A 24,229-nucleotide genomic window follows, 5' to 3' on the forward strand; every position below is an offset into this window, starting at 1 on the left:
GAGGGGAGGCCGCCCAGAGAGACCACGGAACCTGGAGGTTAGGGGGCTGCCAATGATTTTTGAGAGTTCAGTTTCATGGGAACAGCACAGATGGAAACTGGATTCAACGAAACTTGAATCCTTTGCTTCTCTTGTTTGCCTGATTTCAAAATGTTTTCTTTTGACAATTAGGTGAAGGTAACCCGTTCTGATGGCAATCAACTGACTCCTGAAGAAAGAAGAAATAATGTAGTCATGACGGTGACGCAGAGAAGCTATACCGAGTACTGGAACAGATGGGATGGTAGAAATCAGGACATAGGGGCTGTCCAGATCGTAAATCATACTGTCCCCCCAAATGGAATCTTCAAGATTGAATTCCCAATCCTGGACGATTCCAGCGAGCTACAGTTGAAGGTGCCATCTGTTTCCCATCATTATGTTACCGCAGCAACCTTAAAATTGTCATCTTGTGGTAGGCACTCAACCTGTTGGGAGGTCACTTTGGTACACAGGAAGTGGACACATTTTTATTTTAAAAGAAGGGGGGAAAGGGTTAAAAAGTGATTTAATGATAGTAGCTGAGAATTAGACTGAATGCTTCCTTGTAAATTCATTTTGAAGAGCAAAGTAAAATAGTGATCCGAAGAGATGACGGAGAAGCCCCCAAACTCCCAGTCTAGGTGATTTTCAGTCATTTGAAATGGTGTTTTGGCAGGAGCTGAGACCAAAGGGGAATATGTTTTTTACATTTACACTCCTTTGCTGGACTGAGGCCCCCTTTCTCGTGGTCACTCAGCCCTGTCAGTGTGGCCTCTGAGTTTTTCTCTCACCAGTGGCAGATTGAGTGAGCTGATATGATTTCTTGCTTATAGTTGAGTTCTGTATTGTGGGGGAAAGGATTCCTTTTCCATTTCCTTCTTTCTTCTCAGTGTTTCCTGATAATACACCTTTGTTTTGGAATTAAGTTAGGACCGTCCATACTTTTTTCCTCTTAGATTATGATGATGAAGACCATTTTACACGTTTACAGCTATCACCTTCTTTATAGTATAAGCTGTAAAATGATGAAGAGGCAATGTCTGGGGAATGTATTGTTTCCTGCGTGAAGAAAAGTGAAAGTGAATTTGCCTTTCACTGATTGTCCAGCAGGTAACATCCTTTATCAAGGTGTTTCTAAAGATGAAACTTTATGGTTGCCTTTTCTTTTGTTGTAGGCCTCTTTTCTTGATACTGTGAGTAGCATGGCTGTTCATGATATGTTTAAGTCTCCTAGTAAAACGTACATCCAGCTAAAAACAAGAGATGAAAATATAAAGGTAATGATTACAATCACTTGTTAATTATAATTGGACTGTCTTGCCACTGATACGTATATATTAATTAAAATATTTTTTTTCTAGGTGGGATCACCTTTTGAGTTGGTGCTTAGTGGCAACAAGCAGTTGAAGGAGTTTAGCTATATGGTAATCTCTTACAGAATCTAAATTTATGATATATTGTAGAATCGTCTGAAATAATGTCTACCTTAATTTGAAACTGAACTTACTGATTTTTAAAATTCAGCCTCACACTTAAAAGAAACTATTATATTTTAATGTATTGTATGTTATACATGCACAATATGTAATATTTACATACGTTCTTACAGAGTTTTCTTTTTCTTCTTTTATAAATTTATTTATTTTTGGCTGCGTTGGGTCTTTGTTGCTGGGCACGGGCTTTCTCTAGTTGCAGCGAGCAAGGGCTACACTTCGTTGCGGTGCATGGGCTTCTCATTGCGGTGGCTTCTCTTGTTGCGGAGCATGGGCTCTAGGTGCGCAGGCTTCAGTAGTTGTGGCACACAGGCTCAGAAGTTGTGGCTCACAGGCTCTAGAGCGCAGGCTCAGTGGTTGTGGCGCACGGGCTTAGTAGCTCCGCAGCATGTGAGATCTTCCCGGACAAGGGCTTGAACCCGTGTCCCCTGGATTGGCAGGCGGATTCTTAACAACTGTGCCACCAGGGAAGTCCCTCTTACAGAGTTTTTTATATCTAAGTTATATATAAATTTACTTTGCAAAATTTTACATTTTTTTCCTTTACCACAATGGATTATTATAGGACATTGAATATAGTTCCCTGTGCTATATATAGTGGGACATTGTTGTTTATCCATCCTATATATATATAGTTTGCATCTGCTAATCCCAATTCATCCCTCCTCTACCTTCCCCACTGACAACCACAAGTCTGTTCTCTGTGTCTGTGAGTCTGTTTCTGTTTTGTAGATAAGTTCGTGTCGTATTTTAGATTCCACATATAAGTGATATCATATGGTATTTGAATTTCTCTTTCTGACTTACTTCACTTAGTATATTATCATACTAGGTCCATCCATGTTGCTACAAATCAGCCTCACGCCTTTTTAAGCTGTCCTTTTCATATTGAAATCAAACTCTTTTTTTCTTTCTTCACCCATATTTGCATTTCCAGTTTAAGATGAATAATGAAATCTTGCATTATGTTTAAAATTTAAAATTCTATGAGATAAGCCACGTATGTTCATTATAGAAAATTATAAAACATAAGGAAAACAAAAACAAATAAAAATGCTCCCCATAAATTGTAGTTTTGCTAATCTAGCTCTCTCAGTGGTGCTCTGCATTCCTTCCACTCAGAAATAGATTCTTGACCATCAAGCTGCTGTTGGCTCAGTCACGGTTGCTTTATCTTATCCTTTTCTAATTACCAGTGTGTACTCTCTGTGTTGGTCAGGGAGGTTTACTTTTGTGTGTGTGTGTGTTCAAAAAGGATTTGAAGTTGCTTTAAGTCAAGAATTTGCATGTATGCTTAAAATTATGATAAACATAGCTGCCATTGAGATTCTCACTAGCTTTAACATAAAATAAAACTCATGTACTCTTCTTTTCAGGTAGTGTCCAGGGGACAGCTAGTGGCTGTAGGCAAGCAAAATGCAACAACTTTTTCCTTAACACCAGAAAATTCTTGGGCTCCAAAAGCCTGTATCATTGTGTATTATATTGAAGATGATGGGGAAATTATAAATGATGTTCTGAAAGTTCCTGTTCAGCTTGTTTTTAAAAATAAGGTAAGATTTAAGGTAACGATGTTTAAAAGAAAACTTCATATTAGCAAAGTCTGAGAAATGTAATATTTCTTTAGAAAAGTGTCATGAAACCAAATTGGTTAGAAATTTATATTCATTTCTAGAACTATGGATAAACCTCTTCATATTTAATTACTGTGTATCTGTTTTCACCTGTGGAATTATTGGACACTGTGCGTCTTCTTTGTAAGTCATGGTTCTTGGCTTTAAGACTTTAATTCAAATCCAAGCTCTTTCAGGATTTCCCAAATGGGGGAGTCAATATTGCTCTGGCATGGAATTCCAATGGCAATATATGTGTGGTGTTGTTATTTGTGTGGGAGTGAAGTGAGGGGTGTAGGAGGGAGTGAGGCATCTGCAGTGATGTGTGGAAGCAGAGCTGGGCTTTGGTTTATCCATTTCATCAGTCTGGAAACTAACCCAGGACAAATTTACAATGAGCTTGGCTGCTTTGCGTGTGGAGATCTCTGTGGAGTTTTGTCTCCACACACAGCAGTGATTTTTGTAACCTAAGGTGTGTAGCTTGTGTAGGAAACACTCCTGGGCCCCAATTCTGAGAAGTAACCAGATTGCAAGATTGACAGGTGGAGCTCAATTATCTCATACATATTAAAATGAGCCATTGTTCTCACTAAAGGCTGCTGCCGTCTCAGGACCTCTGAAGCAAAATAATCATTATTATTATTACTATTATTTTTAATATTTATTTGGTTGCGCCGGGTCTTAGTTGTGGCAGGTGGGCTCCTTGGTTGCAGCTCCAGGGCTCATTAGTTGTGGCTCACTGGCTTCTTAGTTGCAGCACATGGGCTGTTTAGTTGTGGCATGCAAACTCTTAGTTGCAGCATGCATGTGGGGTCTAGTTTCCTGACCAGGGATCGAACCCGGGCCCCCTGCATTGGGAGCGCAGAGTCTTATCCACTGCGCCACCAGGGACGTCCCCAATAATCATTATTTTAAAGTAGTGATTTGTAGAATACAGTTCTTCTGGTAGCATTTTCCCCCTGAATTTGTTAAAATTTTAAGAAGTAACAGTTGTCATCCATGCCTTTTTTATAGAGAACTGTTAACTCTAACTTTGACTGTCAAAATATAATACAGACTTCTATTTTCTGTCTTATGAAAAGAATTTTTTAAAAGGCAGTGCTGTATTCTGTCAGTTTCAGAGCACAGTTTTTGACTTCTAGTGACTCCATTAATTCCCTGAGAAAGGTGAATTTTTTTTTTAACATCTTTATTGGAGTATAATTGCTTTACAATGGTGTGTTAGTTTCTGCTTTATAACAAAGTGAATCAGTTATACATATACATATGTTCCCATATCTCTTCCCTCTTGCGTCTCCCTCCCTCCCACCCTCCCTATCCCACCCCTCCAGGCGGTCACAAAGCACCAAGCCGATATCCCTGTGCCATGCAGCTGCTTCCCACTAGCTATCTACCTTACGTTTGGTAGTGTATATATGTCCATGCCTCTCTCTCGCTTTGTCACAGCTCACCCTTCCCCCTCCCCATATCCTCAAGTCCGTTCTCTAGTAGGTCTGTGTCTTTATTCCTGTCTTACCCCTAGGTTCTTCATGACATTTTTTTTTCTTAAATTCCATATATATGTGTTAGCATACGGTATTTGTCTGAGAAAGGTGAATTTTAAAGTAGGAGTAAGGCTTAAACATAGAGGCAGACATCTCTGAAAGTGAGAGCAGGTTCTAAAAAAAGTTGCTGTGTAAAGGCTTTGAGGAAGCAGACTGTATAAATAACTTCCAAGAAATTTCTTAGATATGAGAGATAAGAAATTAGTTTCAGTTGTGTTTGCAAAGATAAGTCTTCCATTTTTATATGATAATGTTTACCACATTTACTCTGAAAGAAACTGCATATTTGGAAATAAAATATGTTTCAACACAAGAACATTAATGAATCTTCGTTGATGTTCAGTAATGACTGTGGAATAAATGAATGAGATGTGGAAGGGGCAAGAGATGTAGTTTTAGAAATCATCCACACAGAAGTGCAGGTTGGAGCCAGGGGGTCACTGACGTGCAGAAAAAAGAATGAGAAGTGCAAAGTTTGCATATGATGCAAACTGTGAGTTACCTTAAACAAGGGGTAAGGAAAGGTATTCTTTCTGTTTAACTTGTTTAAGATATAAGTGGAGAAGAGTAAACTAGATACAATGGCTCAAGAGGCATGTGAAAGAAAGATGGCATCAGACAAGCTAAACAGGCAAGGAAGACTTTGTTCAAGACATTTGCAATAGGGGAGAGAGACTGAACTCAACTCCACTGAAACAAAAGGCAGGAGGGTTTTTAAGCACTGGTGTGAGTTAATGGAAAAGTACTGGGAGACCCTGGGGGAGGGGTTGGTCAGCGTGATTAGGCCATGTGGTTTGGTAACTGGAGTTTATAAGTTAGGCTTCTATTCATCTACAGAGACTGGGAGATCAATCAGGGCTCTTTCTTGATGATTATACTTCAAAAGGATGGCTCCCAGGTCTTTGAGAGAGACATTCCTGCTAGTAAAACTGGCTGGAAGCCGGGAGAAGATTTACATCTCAAAGGGACAGAGAAAACATTAACAATTGCAAATTTTTTAAGAAAAGGGAAATTAGGTGCTTAATGTCAGGAAGAAGCCTGTTTCTAAAGTTCAGGCAAGCTGAGGGGGACATGAAGGCCATCTTGATCAGGTGGTACAGTCACTGGGGCGAGGGACTGTTGAAACAGAGCTGGGCAAGATGAACATTCCTAGTAGGAAGAGGCCTTGTAACAAAGCCATTGGGTTCAGCCGGGATGAGAGGATGGTTGCTCTTTAAGAAGTACAGGTAGGACTGTGCTTTGCTGAGTGTAATGACAGAGGAAGTTCAGGCAGCCACGGAGGCACAGAGCATGGGGCCTGACTGGTGTTGGTCTGATGGCCTCGTCCTGGGGAAAGACACCCCTGCGCAGCCCAGCCAGTTCTGGGAGTCCCCGGGGCTCTCACTTGCACGCACTCACTTCTGAGTCCAGGAGGCCAGTGTGCAGGCACTGGCAGCTTCTTTCCTCTTTCCTGTCCCCCCTCTTGAATACTGGCCCTCCTCACGTACGCCAGACAGTGTCTTCACTTCAGCACTGGCTGGCGGCTGTGGGGTGGGAGGTGGAGAAAGGGTAGAGAAGTGAAGGAAAACTCTGATTTATGCCCCAGTGAGAGGTTCCATGACTGGCCGACACTGTGGGGCTGAGGTTTCTTTTCACTCCTTTCCCTGGAGAAGGCTTGTGTATGGTTTTAGAATGGTCCCCGGGCCAAGGTAAATGTAGAATCTTTGCTAGATTTTGTCATTGATCTGCTATTGGTAAGACGTAAGAAATGCTTTGAAAAAGTGTAATGTATCAATCCTGTTTTCTCCCTTTCTTAGATACAGCTATTTTGGAGTAAAGCCGATGCTGAACCATCTGAGAGAGTCTCTCTTAGGATCACTGTGACGCAGCCAAACTCAATAGTTGGAATTGTAGCTGTCGACAAAAGTGTGAATCTGATGAATGTCTCAAACGATATTACAATGGAAAATGTGAGTTTAGCTATTTTTTCATTACAAAAATACACATTAAAAGAGAAAAAAAGTGGGGGCTTCCCTGGTGGCGCAGTGGTTGAGAGTCCGCCTGCCAAGGCAGGGGACACGGGTTCGTGTCCCGGTCCGGGAAGATCCCACATGCCGCGGAGTGGCTGGGCCCGTGAGCCATGGCCGCTGAGCCTGTGCGTCTGGAGCCTGTGCTCCGCAATGGGAGAGGCCACAACAGTGAAAGGCTCGCATACCGCAAAAAAAAAAAAAAAAAAGAAACTTTGTGTTACTTCAGGTATCTAAAGGAAATTTCATTAGTTCCTTTTCAAGTATAAGTCAGTAAATCAGTAAAACTTCTGAATGAAAAGGATCTGCATTCCAGTTGTTAATGTTGGAAAGAGGCTATTGTGGTCAAGTGTCTTTGCTGTCTTACATGAGAAATGCCACTTAGAGTCTTCCCTCATTTTCATACTGTATTTTAACTGAAGACTCTTGGGAAAGTACTAGGAGATGGACTTGCACAATTCTGAATGACATTGGAGAGAGCTTTAGGTAATTATGAAGTACTTTCTATTTTGGTTGTACATAATGGTTATAAATAATTACAGTCCCCATTGAATCAGGAATTTGCAGTATATTGAGGGAGTGAAAAATCATGTTAACCTGCAGAAAACTTACAAACCAAGAAATATATGAACATCTAGTGTTATATAAACTAATCACCTATTCCTTAGTCATTTCATTTTTATTTGTAAGCTCTTTTGTTTTGAATTTCATTTTATTTTTATACAGCAGGTCCTTATTAGTTACCTATTTTACACATATTAGTGTATATATGTCAATCCTAATCTCCCAATTCATCCCTCCCTCCCAACCCCCCGCTTTCCCCCCTTGGTGTCCACATGTTTGTTCTCTACATCTGTGTCTCTATTTCTGCCTTGCACACCGGTTCATCTGTACCATTTTTCTAGATTCCACGTATATGCGTTAATATGTGACATTTGTTTTTCTCCTTCTGACTAACTTAACTCTGTATGACAGTCTCTAGGTCCATCCATGTCTCTACAAATGATCCAATTTTGTTCCTTTTTGTGGCTAATATTCCATTGTATACATGTACCACATCTTCTTTATCCATTCGTCTGTCGATGGGCATTTACATTGCTTCTATGACCTGGCTATTGTAAATAGTGCTGCAATGAACATTGGGGTGCATGTGTCTTTTTTTTTTAACATCTTTATTGGAGTATAATTTCTTTACAATGTTGTATTAGTTTCTGCTGTATTACAAAGTGAATCAGCTATATGTATACATATGTCCCCATATCTCCTCCCTCTTGCGTCTGCCTCCCAGCATGTGTCTTTTTGAATTACTGTTTTCTCTGGGTATATGCCCAGGAGTGGGATTGCTGGGTCATATGGTAATTCTATTTTCAGTTTATTAGGAACCTCCATACTGTTCTCCATAGTGGCTATATCAATTTACATTCCTACCAACTGTGCAAGAGGGTTCCCTTTTCTCCACACCCTCTCCAGCATTTGTTGTTTGTAGATTTTCTGATGATGGCCATTCTAACTGGTGTGAGGTGATACCTCATTGTAGTTTTGATTTGCATTTCTCTAATAATTAGTGATGTTGAGCAGCTTTTCATGTGCTTCTTGGCCATCTGTATGTCGTCTTTGGAGAATTGTCTATTTAGGTCTTCTGCCCATTTTTTGATTGGGTTGTTTGTTTTTTTAATATGTAGCTACATGAGCTGTTTATATATTTTGGAGATTAATCCTTTGTCCATTGATTCATTTGCAAATATTTTCTCCCATTCTGAGGGTTGTCTTTTCATCTTGTTTATAGTTTCCTTTGCTGTGCAAAATCTTTTAAGTTTCATTAGGTCCCATTTGTTTATTTTATATTTCCGTTACTCTAGGAGGTAGGTCAAAAAAGGTCTTCCTGTGACTTATGTCAAAGAGTGTTCTTATGTTTTCCTCTAAGAGTCTTATAGTGTCTGGTCTTACATTTAGGGCTTTAATCTATTTTGAGTATATTTTTGTGTATGGTGTCAGGGAATGCTCTAATTTCATGCTTTTACATGTAGCTGTCCAGTTTTCCCAGCACGACTTATTGAAGAGACTGTCTTTTCTCCATTGTATATCCTTACCTCCTTTGTCATAGATTAGTTGACCATAGATGCGTGGGTTTGTCTCTGGACTTTTCTATGCTGTTCCATTCATCTATATTTCTGTTTTTGTGCCAGTACCATATTGTGTTCATTATTGTAGCTTTATAGTATATTCTGAACTCAGGGAGTCTGATTCATCCAGCTCCATTTTTTTTCCCTCAAGATTGCCTTGGCTATTCGGAGTCTTTTGTGTCTCCATACAAATTTTAAGATTTTTTGTTCTAGTTCTGTAAAAAATGCCATTGGTAATTTGATAGGGATTGCATTGAATCTGTAGATTGCTTTGGGTAGTATAGTCATTTTCACAACATTTATTCTTCCAGTCCAACAACATGGTGTATCTCTCCATCTGTTTGTGTCATCTTTGATTTCTTTCATCAGTGTCTTATAGTTTTCTGAGTACAGGTCTTTTACCTCCTCAGGTAGGTTTATTTCTAGGTATTTTATTCTTTCTGTTGCAATGGGGAATGGGATTATTTCCTTAATTTCTCTTTCTGATCTTTTGTTTTTAGTGTATAGGAATGCAAGAGATTTCTGTGCATTAATTTTGTATGCTGCACCTTTACCAAATTCATTGATAGGGTCTAGTAGTTTTCTGGTGGCATCTTTAGGATTCTCTAGGTATAGTATCACGTCATCTGCAAACAGTGACAGTTTTACTTCTTCTTTTCCAGTTTGGATTCCTTTTATTTCTTTTTCTTCTCTGATTGCCGTGGCTAGGACTTCCAAAACTTTGTTGAGTAATAGTGGTGAGAGTGGACATCCTTGTCTTGTTCCTGATCTTAGATGAAATGCTTTCAGTTCTTCACCATTGAGAATGATGTTTGCTGTGGGTCTGTCATATATGGGCTTTATTATGTTGAGGTAGCTTCCCTCTTTGCCCACTTCCTGGAGAGTTTTTATCATAAATGGGTGTTGAATTTTGTTAAAAGCTTTTCTGCATCTATTGAGATGATCATATGGTTTTTATTTTTCAATTTGTTAATTGAAATGGTGTATCACATTGATGGATTGGCGTATATGGAAGAATCCTTGCATCCCTGGGAAAAATCCCACTTGATCATGATGTATGATCCTTTTAATGTGTTGTTGGATTCTGTTTCCTAGTATTTTGTTGAGGATTTTTGCATCTATATTCATCAGCGATATTGGTCTGTAATTTTCTTTTTTTGTGGTATCTTTGTCTGGTTTAGTATCAAGGTGATGGTGGCCTCATAGAATGCGTTTGGGAGTGTTCCTTCCTCTGCAATTTTTTTTCTTCTGTTTTTTTTCCTCTGCAAGTTTTTGGAAGAGTTTGAGAAAGATGGGTGTTAGCTCTTCTCTAAATGTTTGATAGAATTCACCTGTGAAGCCATCTGGTCCTGGACTTTTGTTTGCTGGAAGATTTTTAATCACAGTGTCAATTTCATTACTTGTGATTGGTCTGTTCATATTTTCTATTTCTTCCTGGTTCAGTCTTGGAAGGTTATACCTTTCTAAGAATTTGTCCATTTCTTCCAGGTTGTCCATTTTATTGGCATAGAGTTGCTTGTAGTCGTCTCTTATGATGCTTTGTATTTCTGTGGTGTCTGTTGTAACTTCTCCTTTTTCATTTCTGATTTTTTGATTTGAATCCTCTCCCTCTTTTTCTGATAAGTCTGGCTAAAGGTTTATATATTTTGTTTATCTTCTCAAAGAACAATCTTTTAGTGTTATTGATCTTTGCTATTGTTTTCTTTGTTTCTATTTCACTTATTTCTGCTCTGATCTTTATGATTTCTTTCCTTCTACTAACTTTGGGTTTTGTTTGTTCTTCTTTCTCTAGTTCCTTTAGGTGTAAGGTTAGATTGTTTATTGGAGATTTTTCTTGTTTCTTGAGGTAGGATTGTATCGCTGTAATCTTCCCTTTTAGAACTGCTTTTGCTGCCTCCCATAGATTTTGGACCATAGTGTTTTCATTGTTATTTGTTTCTAGGTATTTTTTAATTTCCTCTTTGATTTCTTCAGTGATCTCTTGCTTATTTAGTTACGTATTGTTTAGCTTTCATGTGTTTGTGTTTTTTACATTGTTTTCCCTGTAATTTATTTCTAATCTCATAGCGTTGTGGTTGAAAAAGATGCTTTATATGATTTCAATTTTCTTAAATTTACTGAGGCTTGATTTGTGACCCAAGGTGTGATCTATCCTGGAGAATGTTCTGTGTGCACTTGAGAAGAAAATGTAATCTGCTGTTTTCAGATTGAATGTCCTATAAATATCAACTAAATCTATCTGGTCTGTTGTGTCATTTAGAGCTTGTGTTTCCTTATTAATTTTCTGTCTGGATGATCTGTCCATTGGTGTAAATGAGGTGTTAAAATCCCCCAGTATTACTATGTTACTGTTGATTTCCTTTTTTATAGCTGTTAGCATTTGCCTTATGTATTGAGGTGCTCCTATGTTGGGTGTATATATATTTATAATTGTTATATCTTCTTCTTGGATTGATCCCTTGATCATTATGTAGTGTCCTTCCTTGTCTCTTGTAACATTCTTTATTTTAAAGTCTATTTTGTCTGGTATGAGTATTGGTACTCCAGCTTTCTTGTGATTTCCATTTGCATGGAATATCTTTTTCCATCCCCTCACTTTCAGTCTGTATTTGTCCCTAGGTTTGAAGTGGGTCTCTTGTAGACAGCATATATAAGGGTCTTGTTTTTGTATCCATTTAGGAGCCTGTGTCTTTTGGTTGGAACATGTAATCCATTCGCATTTAAGGTAATTATTGATATGTATGTTCCTATTACCATTTTCTTACTTGTTTTGGGTTTGTTTTTGTAGGTCCTTTTCTTCTCTTGTGTTTCCCACTTAGAGAAGTTCCTTTAGCATTTGTTGTTCCTTTAGCATTTTTTGAGCTGGTTTGGTGGTGCTGAACTCTCTTAGCTTTTGCTTGCCTGTAAAGCTTTTGATTTCTCTGTTGAATCTGAATGAGATCTTTGCTGGGTAGAGTAGTCTTGGTTGTAGGTTCTTCCCTTTCATCACTTTAAATATATCATGCCACGCCCTTCTGGCTTGTAGAGTTTCTGTTGAGAAATCAGCTGTTAACCTTATGGGAGTTCTCTTGTATGTTATTTGTCATTTTTCCCTTGTTGCTTTTAATAACTTTTCTTTGTCTTTGATTTTTGTCAGTTTGATTACCCTGTGTCTTGGCATGTTTCTTCTTGGGTTTACCCTGCCTGGGACTCTCTGTGCTTCCTGGACTTGGGTGGCTATTTCCTTTCCCATGTTAGGGAAGTTTTTGACTATAATCTCTTCAGATATTTTCTTGGGTCCTTTCTCTCTCTATTCTCCTTCTGGGACCCATATAATGCAAATGTTGGTGCGTCTAATGTTGTCTCTTAGTCTGTCTTCATTTCTTTTCATTATTTTTCTTTATTCTGTTCTGCTCCAGTGATTTCCACCATTCTGTCTTCCAGGTCACTTATCTGTTCTTCTGCCGCAGTTATTCTGCTATTGATTCCTTCTAGTGCATTTTTCAATTCAGTTATTGTATTGTTCATCTCTGTTTGTTTGTTCTTTAATTCTTCTAGGTGTTTGTTCTTTAATTCTTCTCGGTCTTTGTTAAACATTTCTTGCATCTTCTCAGTTTTTGCCTCCATTCTTTTTCTGAGATCCTGGATCATCTTCACTATCATTATTCTGAATTCTTTCTGGAAGGTTGCCTATCTCCACTTCATTTAGTTGTTTTCTGGGGTTTTATCTTGTTCCTTCATCTGGTACACTGTCCTCTTTCTTTTCATTTTGTCTGTCTTTCTGTGAATATCGTTTTCATTCCACAGGCTGCAGGACTGTAGTTCCTCCTGACAGGCTGCAAGATTGTAGTTATTCTTGCTTCTGCTGTCTGCTGTCTGGTGGATGAGGCTATCTAAGAGGGTTGTGCAGGCTTCCTGATGGGAGCACCTGGTGGTAGCTAGAGCTTGGTGTTGCTCTGTTGGGCAGAGCTCAATAAAACTTTAACCTGCTTGTCTGCTGATGGGTGGGGCTGAGTTTCCTCACCATTGGTTGTTTGATCTGGGTGACCCAGCACTGGAGGCTACAGGCTCTTTGGTGGGGTTAATGGTGGACTCTGCGAGGACCCTTGCCAAGGAGTACTTCCCAGAACTTCTGCTGCCAGTGTCCTTGTCCCAGCGGTGAGCCACAGCCATCCCCCGCCTTTGCAGGAGACCCTCCAACATTTGCAGGTAGGTCTCATTCAGTCTCCTATGGGGTCACTGTTCCTTCCCCCTGGGTCCTGATGTGCACACTACTTTGTGTGTGCCCTCCAAGAATGGAGTCGCTGTTTCCCCCAGTCCTGTTGAATTCCTGCAATCAAATCCCGCTAGCCTTCAAAGTCTGACTCTCTGGGAATTCCTCCTCCCATTGCTGGATCCCCAGGTTGCGAAGCCGAATGTGTGGCTCAGAACCTTCACTCCAGTGGGTGGACTTCTGTGATATAACTGTTCTCCAGTTTGTGAGTCACCCACCCAGCAGTCATGGGATTTGATTTTATTTTGATTGTGCCCCTCCTACCATCTCATTGTGGCTTCTCCTTTGTCTTTGGATGTGGGGTATCTTTCTTGGTGAGTTCCAGTGTCTTCCTGTCAATGATTGTTCAGCAGTTACTTGTGATTCTGGTGCTCTCACAAGAGGGGGTGAGCGCACGTCTTTCTACTCTGCCATTTTTAACCAATCTCTGTAAGTTCTTTATATGTACTTGTCAGTGAAATCTAGACTGTATAACCCACATCCACTGATTGATTAACTACAGTGATTAACAACACGTCAGAAAGAAAGATATATATGTATAGGCTAATTTGGTCATCTTGTTGTAAAATCAATCCATTTGAGAAAAATTATACATTTTTCTTCAGTCTATGCAGCAAATTTTTCTCATTCCTTTTTTAAAAAAACTCCTTTAAAACCAATTGGTCACTTTTTTTCTCTTGCCTTCACTTAAATTCACATTATATTCTAAAAAGTCTGTAGCATTTTGCATTTGATTTAAGTGAATATAGCATCCTTCATTTTACAGCTTGCTAAATATCTTAATAAATATATTATTTCATTTTTCCTTCTATATATATGTGTACACACACAAATACACACACACACATGCTCTCTTTGTCTCTGTCTCTATATCTCACTGTACGTTTACATTAAATTTTGTCAGATATTAAGATTGCTATCCCAGCTTTCTTTTGATTCAAATATACTTGGCTGGTATATTTTTCCATCTTTTTATTTTCAACCTTTTGTAAGTTTTTGTTTTACCTATATCTTGTAGATAGCATATTATTATATTTTGCTTTTGTTTTTTTTAATCTAATCTGATAGTGTCTTTTAATAAGCTTATTTAACCCATTTACAAATCAGTCCTTGCTCTAATTAAGACTTATTTCTGCTTTTTTATTTCATATTTTAAAATTTAGACTAGTTCCTTTTTGTTTCTTTTTATTCTTTCTGTGGTTTTGGAAGTTACAGATTCTATTTTTATTTCCATGATAGATGCCCTTAACTCATGAATTGTGCTTATATTTATTTATCCTTATTGATTTCTTAAGATTATCAATATTTGTATCTTCATCTGAGAAGGCAAGCATTTTAGTGTGCTCTCATATTCTTATGCATTCTTTTTGTGTCTCCCTGTCTGCACCTCCTTCCCCAACCCTGGCCAGATCATGTTGCTGTTGTACAGAATTTTTGTTCTTTGTCATGATGAATTGCCCTTTCAATATATACTCTCCCTTCATTTTTTGATTCTGGAAATTTACATCCATTATTTCTTCCTATAGTTCTTTTCTCTCCATTTCTTCTCCTTTTCAGAGATTGGCACTTCTACTTTTTTTCTCTGTATCTCTTAGCTTTTTGTTTTTTGTCTCTTTTGTCTTTTATTTATTTCTTTGGGAGAGTTCCTCAGTTGACTCTTTCTGCTCACTGATTATTCATCAGCTGTATCTATCCTACTTTGATGGATATCCTACTTTTATATCAGCTGTTATACTTTTAATGTGTATTATTTTCATTTGGTTCTTATATTTTTTCTTGTTTTATATTGCTAATATTTTATCTTACCTATATTTACTATGTTTATTTTAAATTCTTGAGCTGACTTTTCAGTATTCTGCTTCACACGTTGTACGTTGTCCAGTTGGATGTCTTTTACGGAAATTATACTCATTGGATGGCTAGTTGATTTGGCTGCTACTCTGATAATGTCTGTTGGGGAAGGCTGAACACCAGGTTCCAATCTATGTATGTCTTGTGAATTTAAAGAGAGGCGAGAGGTTGAACTTCAGGGACTTGAGAACTACTCTTGATCCTCCCAGTGTGCTGTCCCCTTCCACTCAGCAGTTCACTTTTAAGCTCTTAGGGAAAAGCAGCCCAGGAAGCCGTGGTCTCCTGAGGTGATGACCCCAGCTCTGAGAGTTTGGAGGAGTAGAGGAGGAAGAGTGAGTGCTTGAAGGCCAGAGGTCTGTTCACGTTTCCTCACCCTCTCACACCAGAAGGGCAGAGGTGCTCACCTGGTATTATCCTGGCCACACTGCCTGCCTGCTGGCTGCTGGTTTTGGCAGTGAAATTGCAAGGAATGATTGTCCTGAGGCTACCTTCTGAAGAGAAGCACGAGCAGAATTTAAAAACCTCCCTCCAACCGTCACCTGACTGCTATTTGTAGCAGCTTTCTGCCATCTGCTTCCTCCAGCACTCCAAATCGAGATACCCTTCCCTCTCCTGCGGGCTTTCTTGTTCTACTCATCCAAGTTTCTTGCTTGCTTTTATTGTTTCTCCAGAGTTGGCTCTGGAGGAGGGAGTCAAGAGCCTATGGTAATAGACTGTTTTGGTTTCGTTCATTCTTGTTAAATTTATAGGTGATACCCAGAGACTCTTGAATGCCTTGGAATAATTTAAGTGTCCTAGATCTTCCAGGACTAATTTTCAGATACCAGACTTCTCTTGCTGCAGCTTTGACAGTGCCTTTCACTGAGCCAGTGAGAAAAGGAGGACTTCTTTATGCAAGAGATGCTTCTTCCTAGATAATTCCATAGATTTGCACCTGAGTGTCAGCAGAAGGACATCTTGCACATATTGGTGTTCTGTGGCAGAGTTGGAGTTATGGAACGAAAACCTTTTCTCTCCATCCTATCTGGCTCTGGCTCCGTTGTCTATAGTTGAGCTAACTATATTGGCTAGCTTGTTGAGATATTATGAAATTTTCTGTTTTCTCATTCCGTTATTTTCTCCTTGGTACTTGTTCTAGCACCATGTTTACTTAACATGGATGTAGCAGTGGTGTTGTTAGTATAGCAGAAGCAGTGGTTTGGGTGTTTAATTTTAAACTTGGTGTGTTTTTAAACTTACACTTAGAACCTTTAGTAATTTTCCCCCTGTCTTTGTCTTAGTCTGTCAGTCTTAATGCTAATGCAAATAAGGGAAATGTATCAAAATAGTTACCAAAAAGCATATAATATCTTAACTTTTTTTTACCATAGTAAAATATATATAACATAAAATTTGCCTCTTTAACCATTTTCAGAAGTACAGTTCAGTGGCATTAATTACATTCATAATATTGTACAACCATCATAACTGTCATTTCCAAAACTTTCATCACTCTAAACAGAGACTCTGTGACCATGAAGCAATAACTTTCCATCACCCCCTTCCATTAGCAACCCTGGTAACCGCTAATCTACTTCTGATTTTCTGAATTTGCTTATTCTAGATATTTCATATAAGTGGAATCATACAATATTTGTCCTTTTGTGTTTGCCTTATTTCACTGAGCACAATGTTTTCAAGGTGCATCCATGTTGCAGCATGTATCAGAACTTTATTTCTTCTTATGGCTGAATAATATTCCATTGTGTATATATGCCACATTTTGTTTGTTTATTCTTCTATTGATGATGCTTAGGTTGTTTCTACCTTTTGGCTATTGTAACTAATGCTGCAATGAACACTGGTGTACAGATATCTCTTTGAGTCCCTGTTTTCAGTTCTTTTGGGTATATATGTAGGATTGGAATTGCTGGGTCATATTCTTATTCTGTGTTTATATGTACCAATTTTACTCACTCTTTTAGCCTGTTTTACTCACTCTTGCTAGCAATGAGTACTGTTCTTAAAAAGTAGCATTGCTAATCAGATACATGCAAATATCTCGTTATTGAAGAGCTATCTCATTGATGTAATTTGCATCACTTTGATTATCAATAAGGTTGAATATTTTTCTGCTTATTCATAATTTGCGTTTCCTCTTTTGTGAGTTGTCTCTTTGTGTTATTTTAAAGAATTTAGTTAACTGACTTAAAAAAAATGAATTTATTTATTTATTTTTGGCTGCATTGGGTCTTCGTTGCTGTGTGCGGGGTTTCTCTAGTTGCAGCGAGCGGGGGCTACTTTTCGTTGTGGTGCGTGGACTTCTCATTGCGGTGGCTTCTCTTGTGGTGGAGCACGGGCTCTAGGTGCGAGGGCTTCAGTAGTTGTGGCACGCAGGCTCAGTAGTTGTGGCTCATGGGCTCTAGAGTGCAGGCTCAGTAGCTGTGGCACACGGGCTTAGGTGCTGCATGGCATGTGGGATCTTCCTGGACCAAGGCTCAAACCTGTGTCCCCTGCATTGGTAGGCGGATTCTTAACCACTGTGCCACGAGGGAAGTCCCTAACTGACATTTTTTTAGAACTTACGTTAGCTATCCAATTGAACCCATTTATCTTTGTCAAAAGTATGAGTCATTTTTAATGCTGATCTCTACGTGTTGGTCTTGTCAACAAGCCCACACTTCTTAGGCATTCTGGAATGCTGAACAGAATAAAAATAAGTTTAAAAAAGAAGTGTAATTTTGGCTGATTGAATTATGAACATGGCACTTGCATATTCATTATTCCTCCATTTGTGTCATTTTCAAATTTGATAAGCATATGGGCTGTCTCTTACCTAAGGTATATATCAGAACTGTTGAGAGGGCAGAACACGTTGATACGAGTGCATTCATTCCGTATATTTTATCTTTCCTTAGGTGGTCCATGAACTGGAACTTTATAACACAGGATATTATTTAGGCATGTTCATGAATTCTTTTGCAGTCTTTCAGGTATGTTTAGTTTGCTATATAATTTGAAAAGATATTAATATATTTTACTGCTGCAAAGTTAATTTCAGAATTAATTATCTAAATTTTGAAATGTTAGCCTCTTATTCAATTTATTTAATTTAACCTTTTATTAAGTGTGTTATATAAGTGTAATTTGAAATGGAAAGATAGTCACCCTTCTAGTTTTAAAAGCAAATGAATAAATTCACCATTAGAGAAATAATGGAATTTGTCATTATAATTTCTTTCTTTTATATCACTTTCCTTGACCTGGAAATGTCTCTTTTTTCATGTGAGAGAGAGAGTATGTGTGTATGTGTGTGTGTGTGTGTGTGTGTGTGTGTGTGTGTATGTCTGTGTCTGGGTATGAGAGAGAGAATGTATACTCATGTATGTACCTAAACGCTCAAAAATGAGCAGGAGTTAAAAAAAAAAGGGAACTACTTTCACATGCTACACAAAAACAGATGAGCAAGGGTGAGTTAGGAGTATGGGAGTCTGACAATTTAGAGGACATTTAAACTTTTATTTTAAAAGAAAATTAAAATTATTCTTTCTAGGAGTGTGGCCTCTGGGTGTTGACAGATGCAAACCTTGTGAAGGATTTCATTGATGTTTGTAAGTGAAATCTGACAAAGTGCTTTTAAAGTAACTAAGTCTTTCATCTCAAGTGTTTATCGTTACTTATGTAAGTATGAATACTTTCTGGCTGAACATGAATATTGTAATTTTCATTTTCTGTTCTCTTATCCTACAGTGTTCGCAGTTTAATGTACTTGAAAGTACATCTGGACCATGACATGGAGTGTTTTTCACCTCCTGTCTAGATCTTTGTAATGAATGCTTTCCATTTGCTCTCTGTAATTTTTTGACATGGTTATATTTTTGGACATATTGGAAGATCTTATGCCTCCAATTTGTGTTGTAAACTGTGGTGTTATTTTGGAATCAGTTAAAAGGGACAATGTAGTTTTGAAACATTTTTGTTCTCTAGCTTTTTATTGTTCACCTAGAAAATAGCCCAGATGTCATAAAGTGTGCTGTCAATACACACACACACATACACACGCACGCACGCACGCACGCACTTGTCTCCTCAATCTGAGTTCTTTGCGGGCAGAGTCACATCTGTACATCCTAGTTCCCTGGATTGCTAAATAGAGTTGACCACCCAACTAATTAAAAGAAGTGTGCTTTTAGGAAGAAGTCGTAAAACATTTTGACTGAAGGAAATGTATAAATGAGGATGATTAATTCTAGAAGTTGTTCTCTTTTCTTTCAGGTAAAATCATACGAAATCATCTTGAAAGGCCACAGAACTATCATAGTTTCTATCCATGAATTCCCCGTTTCTGTCACATGTTCCCACTCATTCTATTGTTAGTAATACTTATTGTAATCTTTACCTTTTCTGAGACCCTTCTACCTTCTCACTGTAACAGAAGAAGCCTGATACTCTTACTAGCATATTATGTTGCTAGAAACCTTCAAGTGATTGAATTCTTCTCTAGTTCCTTGTCCTTGCATGACACCTTTCCCATTAAACTCAACTCTGGAACATCCTGACTGTTTACCTTACCCCTGTTTCTGCACCCTGGTGCCCCCAAAATAACCTTAACTTTGATATGTCACAAAGCATCACTTTTCCCTAATATGATTTGGCTGATATATGAGCTCTTGAGTTGATATGATTCCACATCTCTGTTAATGAAATTATCATCTACCCACATGTCTGCATCAGAAACCTGGAACTCATCTTTAATTCTTTCCTCTCTCTGTCAGATGTGGAACAGCAGAGTGGTTAAGAAAGGAACTTGCCATTAAATACTTCTGACTTTGAATTCTGGCTTTGTGATCCTGAGAAAATTCATTAAGGTCCCTAAACCTCAGGTTTCTCCCTGAATTAGAGGAATAATAATATTACCTATATTACAGGGTTGTTAGGAGTTTACATCCAAAAGGATGTAAAATACGTAGCACATGTTTGGCACTCACAAGTCTGCAATTACCTATTGTCTTATCCCTCAGATCCAGTTTGTTCATTCATTATTCAGTAGATGATATTAATTGCATGCCTGACGTGTAGGAGGCAATGGAGATTACAGCTTGGTCTAGTGGGGCAAGCCAGCACACAGAGGAGTATGCTGAGGTACAGCCTGCCCGTGGGTGCACACAGAGGCCATCCAGCTGGGAGGCAGAGCAGGGTCGTTTCTCAAGGCTGTCCTTCCTCTCCTCTCGCTCATCAGCATGCCTCCTTGGGTGCTGCGGGAGCCCCCTGTTTCTCCTGCCTCATTCCCCCAGCTCTAAACCACTGTTCGCACTGAGACCAGAGTTACCATTATAAAACATGGGTTAGATCGTGCTTCTAATTCGTTTCAAAACCTTCAGTAGGCCATCATTACTTAAACGATCAAGTCCAAATCCTTCAGCGTGGGATAACTGATATTTTAAAAATCTGGACCCAAGCGTTTGTTCTCTTCTCATTTTATGCCACTCTTCCCTAACACACATTGTCATATTCCGGACATGCCTTGGTACTTAGCTTATTTTTTTTCTCTTGTATGAGATACTCTTTATGCGGAGGCGTAAGGAAATGGAATGTAGAAGACAGCGCAGAATGGGTTTTCTCCCCTAGCCGTACCCTGTCCACTGTGCAGAGGCTGTAAAATCACCTGTTCTCTGCACGGTGGACATTTGGCCTATGTGCGCTATCACTCTTAGCATGTATTTGTCCACCTCCTCTATAGACAATGGGTGGAGCTCATCACTTTCATCTTGGTATCTTTGGTACCTTCTACAGTATAATTTTTTTTTACACTTTATTTTGAAATAATTTAAGCTTATAGAAAAGTTGAAAGAATAGAGATAGGTATGTCTATATGTCAGCCTGCCTCTTTTATAAGAAAGAAGCTAATAAACTGGATGATTTTAGCGTCTTGTGGATGGTGTAGCCAAAGGCAATCAGCACTGGGGATCTAAGAAGAGGAGAGTAGCAGAATTGGAGATAACTTTAAAAATGTGATTTAGGTTATTTTTTAGCAGCTGAACTGTAGTTTTTCAGGTATTGGTTCTAGGGCCATCAAACTTTTTTTTTTTTTCTGGCTCTTTCATAGTGGCCACGTGACTAGGGTAAGTCACGTGACTTCTGTGGGTCTCAGGTGCCTCTGTAAAACGAGAAGATTGGACAAGACAAACTCTAAAGGCCCCGTCAGCTGAGAGGTGCTGTGATTCTGTGGACTGGGTTTATGAACATTGTCTACAGTGACTTTTTCCTGACAGTTGTCTGTGTTTATTTTTAGATGACCGTATAGCGTTTTTGGAGGAAAATGAAGGATACTTGGTAGATTTTCATGACTTCTCTTCAGGTAGCAGTCCACGTGTCAGAAAGCATTTTCCAGAGACTTGGATTTGGCTAGACACCAGCATGGGGTAAAAGTTTATAAAGTTCTTTGCCCATATATATTTTGTGTGGCCTTAGTTTTAAGTAAGTTTTGCCCTGTTTCTGATGCTTAAGTACAAACATAGAGTGGTAAAGAACTGAATGGACCAAGAGTTTTTTTTTAGAACGATATTTATTGTATTTAAATATAGTACTTAATAAAGCTGCATGTGAATTGTGGCAGTAAGAGTACCATCATGGAGAAGACTGGCCTTTTGCTAATGAAGGGTGATTTTAACTTCCCTGAAGTCCTGTGGTTCTCACTGGGGAAAGATTGCTGAGAATTCCTTTGTTGCCTTGGGATGGGAAGCGCTCATGATTATTCCCCCTGCCTTGTGGCTCCTCATAAAACATCCCTGTGAGCCACAGGAATAAGGGGTGTGGGTGTTGAAAGGAATTCAGCTTAGCTGACAAACTCTGTGCTACCTGGCGTGATGACTGAGCAGGTAAATCATGAAATCTACACATATCGTGAGTCAACTATTTACAGAAACTCGAAATAAGTCAAACCTCAAAAAACAAATAACAGCGTAGACTAGGATACAGAGGGAAACTTTTATGCATATTGAGAGAAACAAGTTGGAGTTAAGTTTGAAAAAGTATATTTATTATCTATACAAAATTTATGAAAAATGATGTTTATTCTGAAGGTATAAACATTGTAGAAAGATTTTATTGGAATATGGATCAGTCTGCAGTGTTATGACCTTGTTATGACCTATTCCTTGAGAACTTGGGGTCTACTGTTTTAGGCTTAAACCTTTAAAAAAATTTCGATATGTAAATGATTTGGAAAATTAAAATTCTTCCTAACCATGGTTTTCGGTTATGTTGGCCAATTTTGCAATGTGTCAGTTCTCGGTTCTGTGACTTTTATGTTTATCTTGGCTTCAGTTCCAGGACTTACCAAGAATTCGAAGTTACTGTACCTGATTCTATCACTTCTTGGGTTGCAACTGCTTTTGTGATCTCTGAGGATTTAGGTCTTGGACTAACAATTACTCCAGTGGAGGTAGTGTATTAAAGGGCTGCTGATAAATGGTACAGTGCCGCGAAGCAAAGACAGTGTCAGCTCCTCGACGGATTTAAAAAAAGTGATTGCTGATGACGCAGATCACAGTATAGAGATTCCTTGGCGTTTCCTTCTTGTTTTTCATCTGTTTTACACTTTAGAATGTGAGCTGTATTAAACTGCTAAACATGCTAGCTCTGTATTAAGATTTGGATACAAAGTTTATTATTGACTGAGTCCAACCCCTTCCAGAGGCCAAGAACAGAGAGAATATTTCCGTGCATCCCTCTTTAAGGACAAGCAGAACTTCTCAAAATGTCCCCTAGCAAACATTTCTTCACACCTCTTTGGTCAAATTACATCTCATGTCGCTTCCTAAACCCGTCACTGACAAGGGGAATGTAATGACCATGACTGGTCTTAGACCAGTAGCTTTCACCTCTGTCATACCTGAAGCCAGCTTTTTATAACAGCTGTGCTTTTCATCCCTCTACCATCTATGCAAAATGAAATGCATAGAAAATATAATATAGCTGCACACTCAATTTTTAAAAAATCAATAAGATGCCCTAAGTGAAATAGTGAGGAGAAATCAAAGGAAAGTAATGTACAATAAAATAATATTTCAGTATGTAAGTGACCAGGCCTAGTTGCACTAGAAGGCATAGTAACATATGTGAATATTTACACCGTGCATAGAATCACCCTGTGTGTAACAGTTGTACATCCAGTTTGATATACGTGTATTGTTTTCGCAACTCAAAAACCTTGAGTGGTGCTGCCTGAGGTGATGTAAAGTTTTGAAATAGTGAACAAGTTTTGATGAAGTTCCAAAACAAAGTGTAGTTTCCTCTTGATTTACAAAATAGTTGTACATTGACAGGTGTTTTGGGTTTATATATATGTTGGAATTAGTTGTAAGCCCAGGTCATTATAAGCAGGCACTTTATCTACATGAAGGAACATTCAAGAATCATGAGGGACACGGAACAATTCTTCCTTTTCTGGGACTGTCCTGAGCACGCAGACCTTCACCCACTAAGTGCCAAGAGCACCCTATGGTGACAGTCTGACACTTCCACAAATGTCCAGATAAACCTCTAAGCGGGGATTAACTGCTGTCAGTGAGAAGCTCCGCCGATGCTGTCAGAGTTGGGTGACCAATGAGGAAGCACGAGTATGTGTATCTATATATTACAGGGTAGCAGGCAAACCATCATTTAGACTTTTCACATGAGTCTAAAACAGATGCTGTTTCATTCGGCCAGTGGCTTTAGAAGAAGAATGGTAGAATCAACATGGCAGAGTAGAGGAAGAGAGACTTAGCTGTGGCCTCAGACATGCTGGGATCCAGTTCAGGCTCCTACACTTTGCAGCAGTGTGAACTTGTACCGGTTACAGAGATGTCTGAGCTTCAGATTTCTTTTCTGTAAAATAGGATCAAAACACCTGCCTACATAGGTGTAATGACTAAATGAAATAATTTGTGTAAAGTCCCTGGTTCCTAGTAGCCATTTCATAAAATGTAGTGGTTACTGTGTTAAATAACATAAATCAGTGTGCCCCCGTTCGTTTGGGGTAGGTTGCTGTTTGCTTTCTGTTGGTAGGCAAGTGGACATTTCTATGTGAAGTTAGTCATAAGCATCACAGGTTTTGTGAGATTTGCTTTTAATTGCGTAAAGCGTGAAGCACTTGGACTTGAACAAAATCTGTATCCATTGTATTCTTTTCAGCTCCAGTCCTTCCAACCGTTTTTCATTTTTTTGAATCTTCCCTACTCTGTTATCAGAGGTGAAGAATTTGCTTTGGAAGTAACCATATTCAATTATTTGAAAGATGCCACTGAGGTAATATACTAGTCATCATTTATACTTCAGGACAAAATGAAGAAAACATGCGGGGA

At 38.7% G+C, this 24,229-nt stretch overlaps 1 protein-coding gene across 3 annotated transcripts in view; it reads left to right on the top strand.

Annotated features, from left to right (window-relative positions):
* The window catches only part of CD109 (CD109 molecule), a 113,549-nt gene that overhangs the window by 56,473 nt on the left and 32,847 nt on the right, over nt 1-24,229 (top strand). For all 3 annotated transcript variants that reach the window (XM_022590370.3, XM_089921744.1, XM_022590371.2), the window contains 10 exons: nt 172-396; nt 1,197-1,298; nt 1,383-1,445; nt 2,891-3,067; nt 6,468-6,620; nt 17,801-17,875; nt 18,436-18,493; nt 21,175-21,304; nt 22,209-22,326; nt 24,060-24,173. In XM_022590370.3, coding sequence (XP_022446078.1) covers nt 172-396; nt 1,197-1,298; nt 1,383-1,445; nt 2,891-3,067; nt 6,468-6,620; nt 17,801-17,875; nt 18,436-18,493; nt 21,175-21,304; nt 22,209-22,326; nt 24,060-24,173 — 1,215 coding nt within the window. The remainder of the gene's footprint in view (nt 1-171; nt 397-1,196; nt 1,299-1,382; nt 1,446-2,890; nt 3,068-6,467; nt 6,621-17,800; nt 17,876-18,435; nt 18,494-21,174; nt 21,305-22,208; nt 22,327-24,059; nt 24,174-24,229) is intronic.

The sequence above is a fragment of the Delphinapterus leucas genome, chromosome 12 (genome assembly GCF_059928025.1).
Source record: "Delphinapterus leucas isolate spDelLeu-1000000601 "Yukka" chromosome 12, BTC_Dleu_Yukka2, whole genome shotgun sequence".
In the NCBI taxonomy this organism is placed as follows: domain Eukaryota; kingdom Metazoa; phylum Chordata; class Mammalia; order Artiodactyla; family Monodontidae; genus Delphinapterus; species Delphinapterus leucas.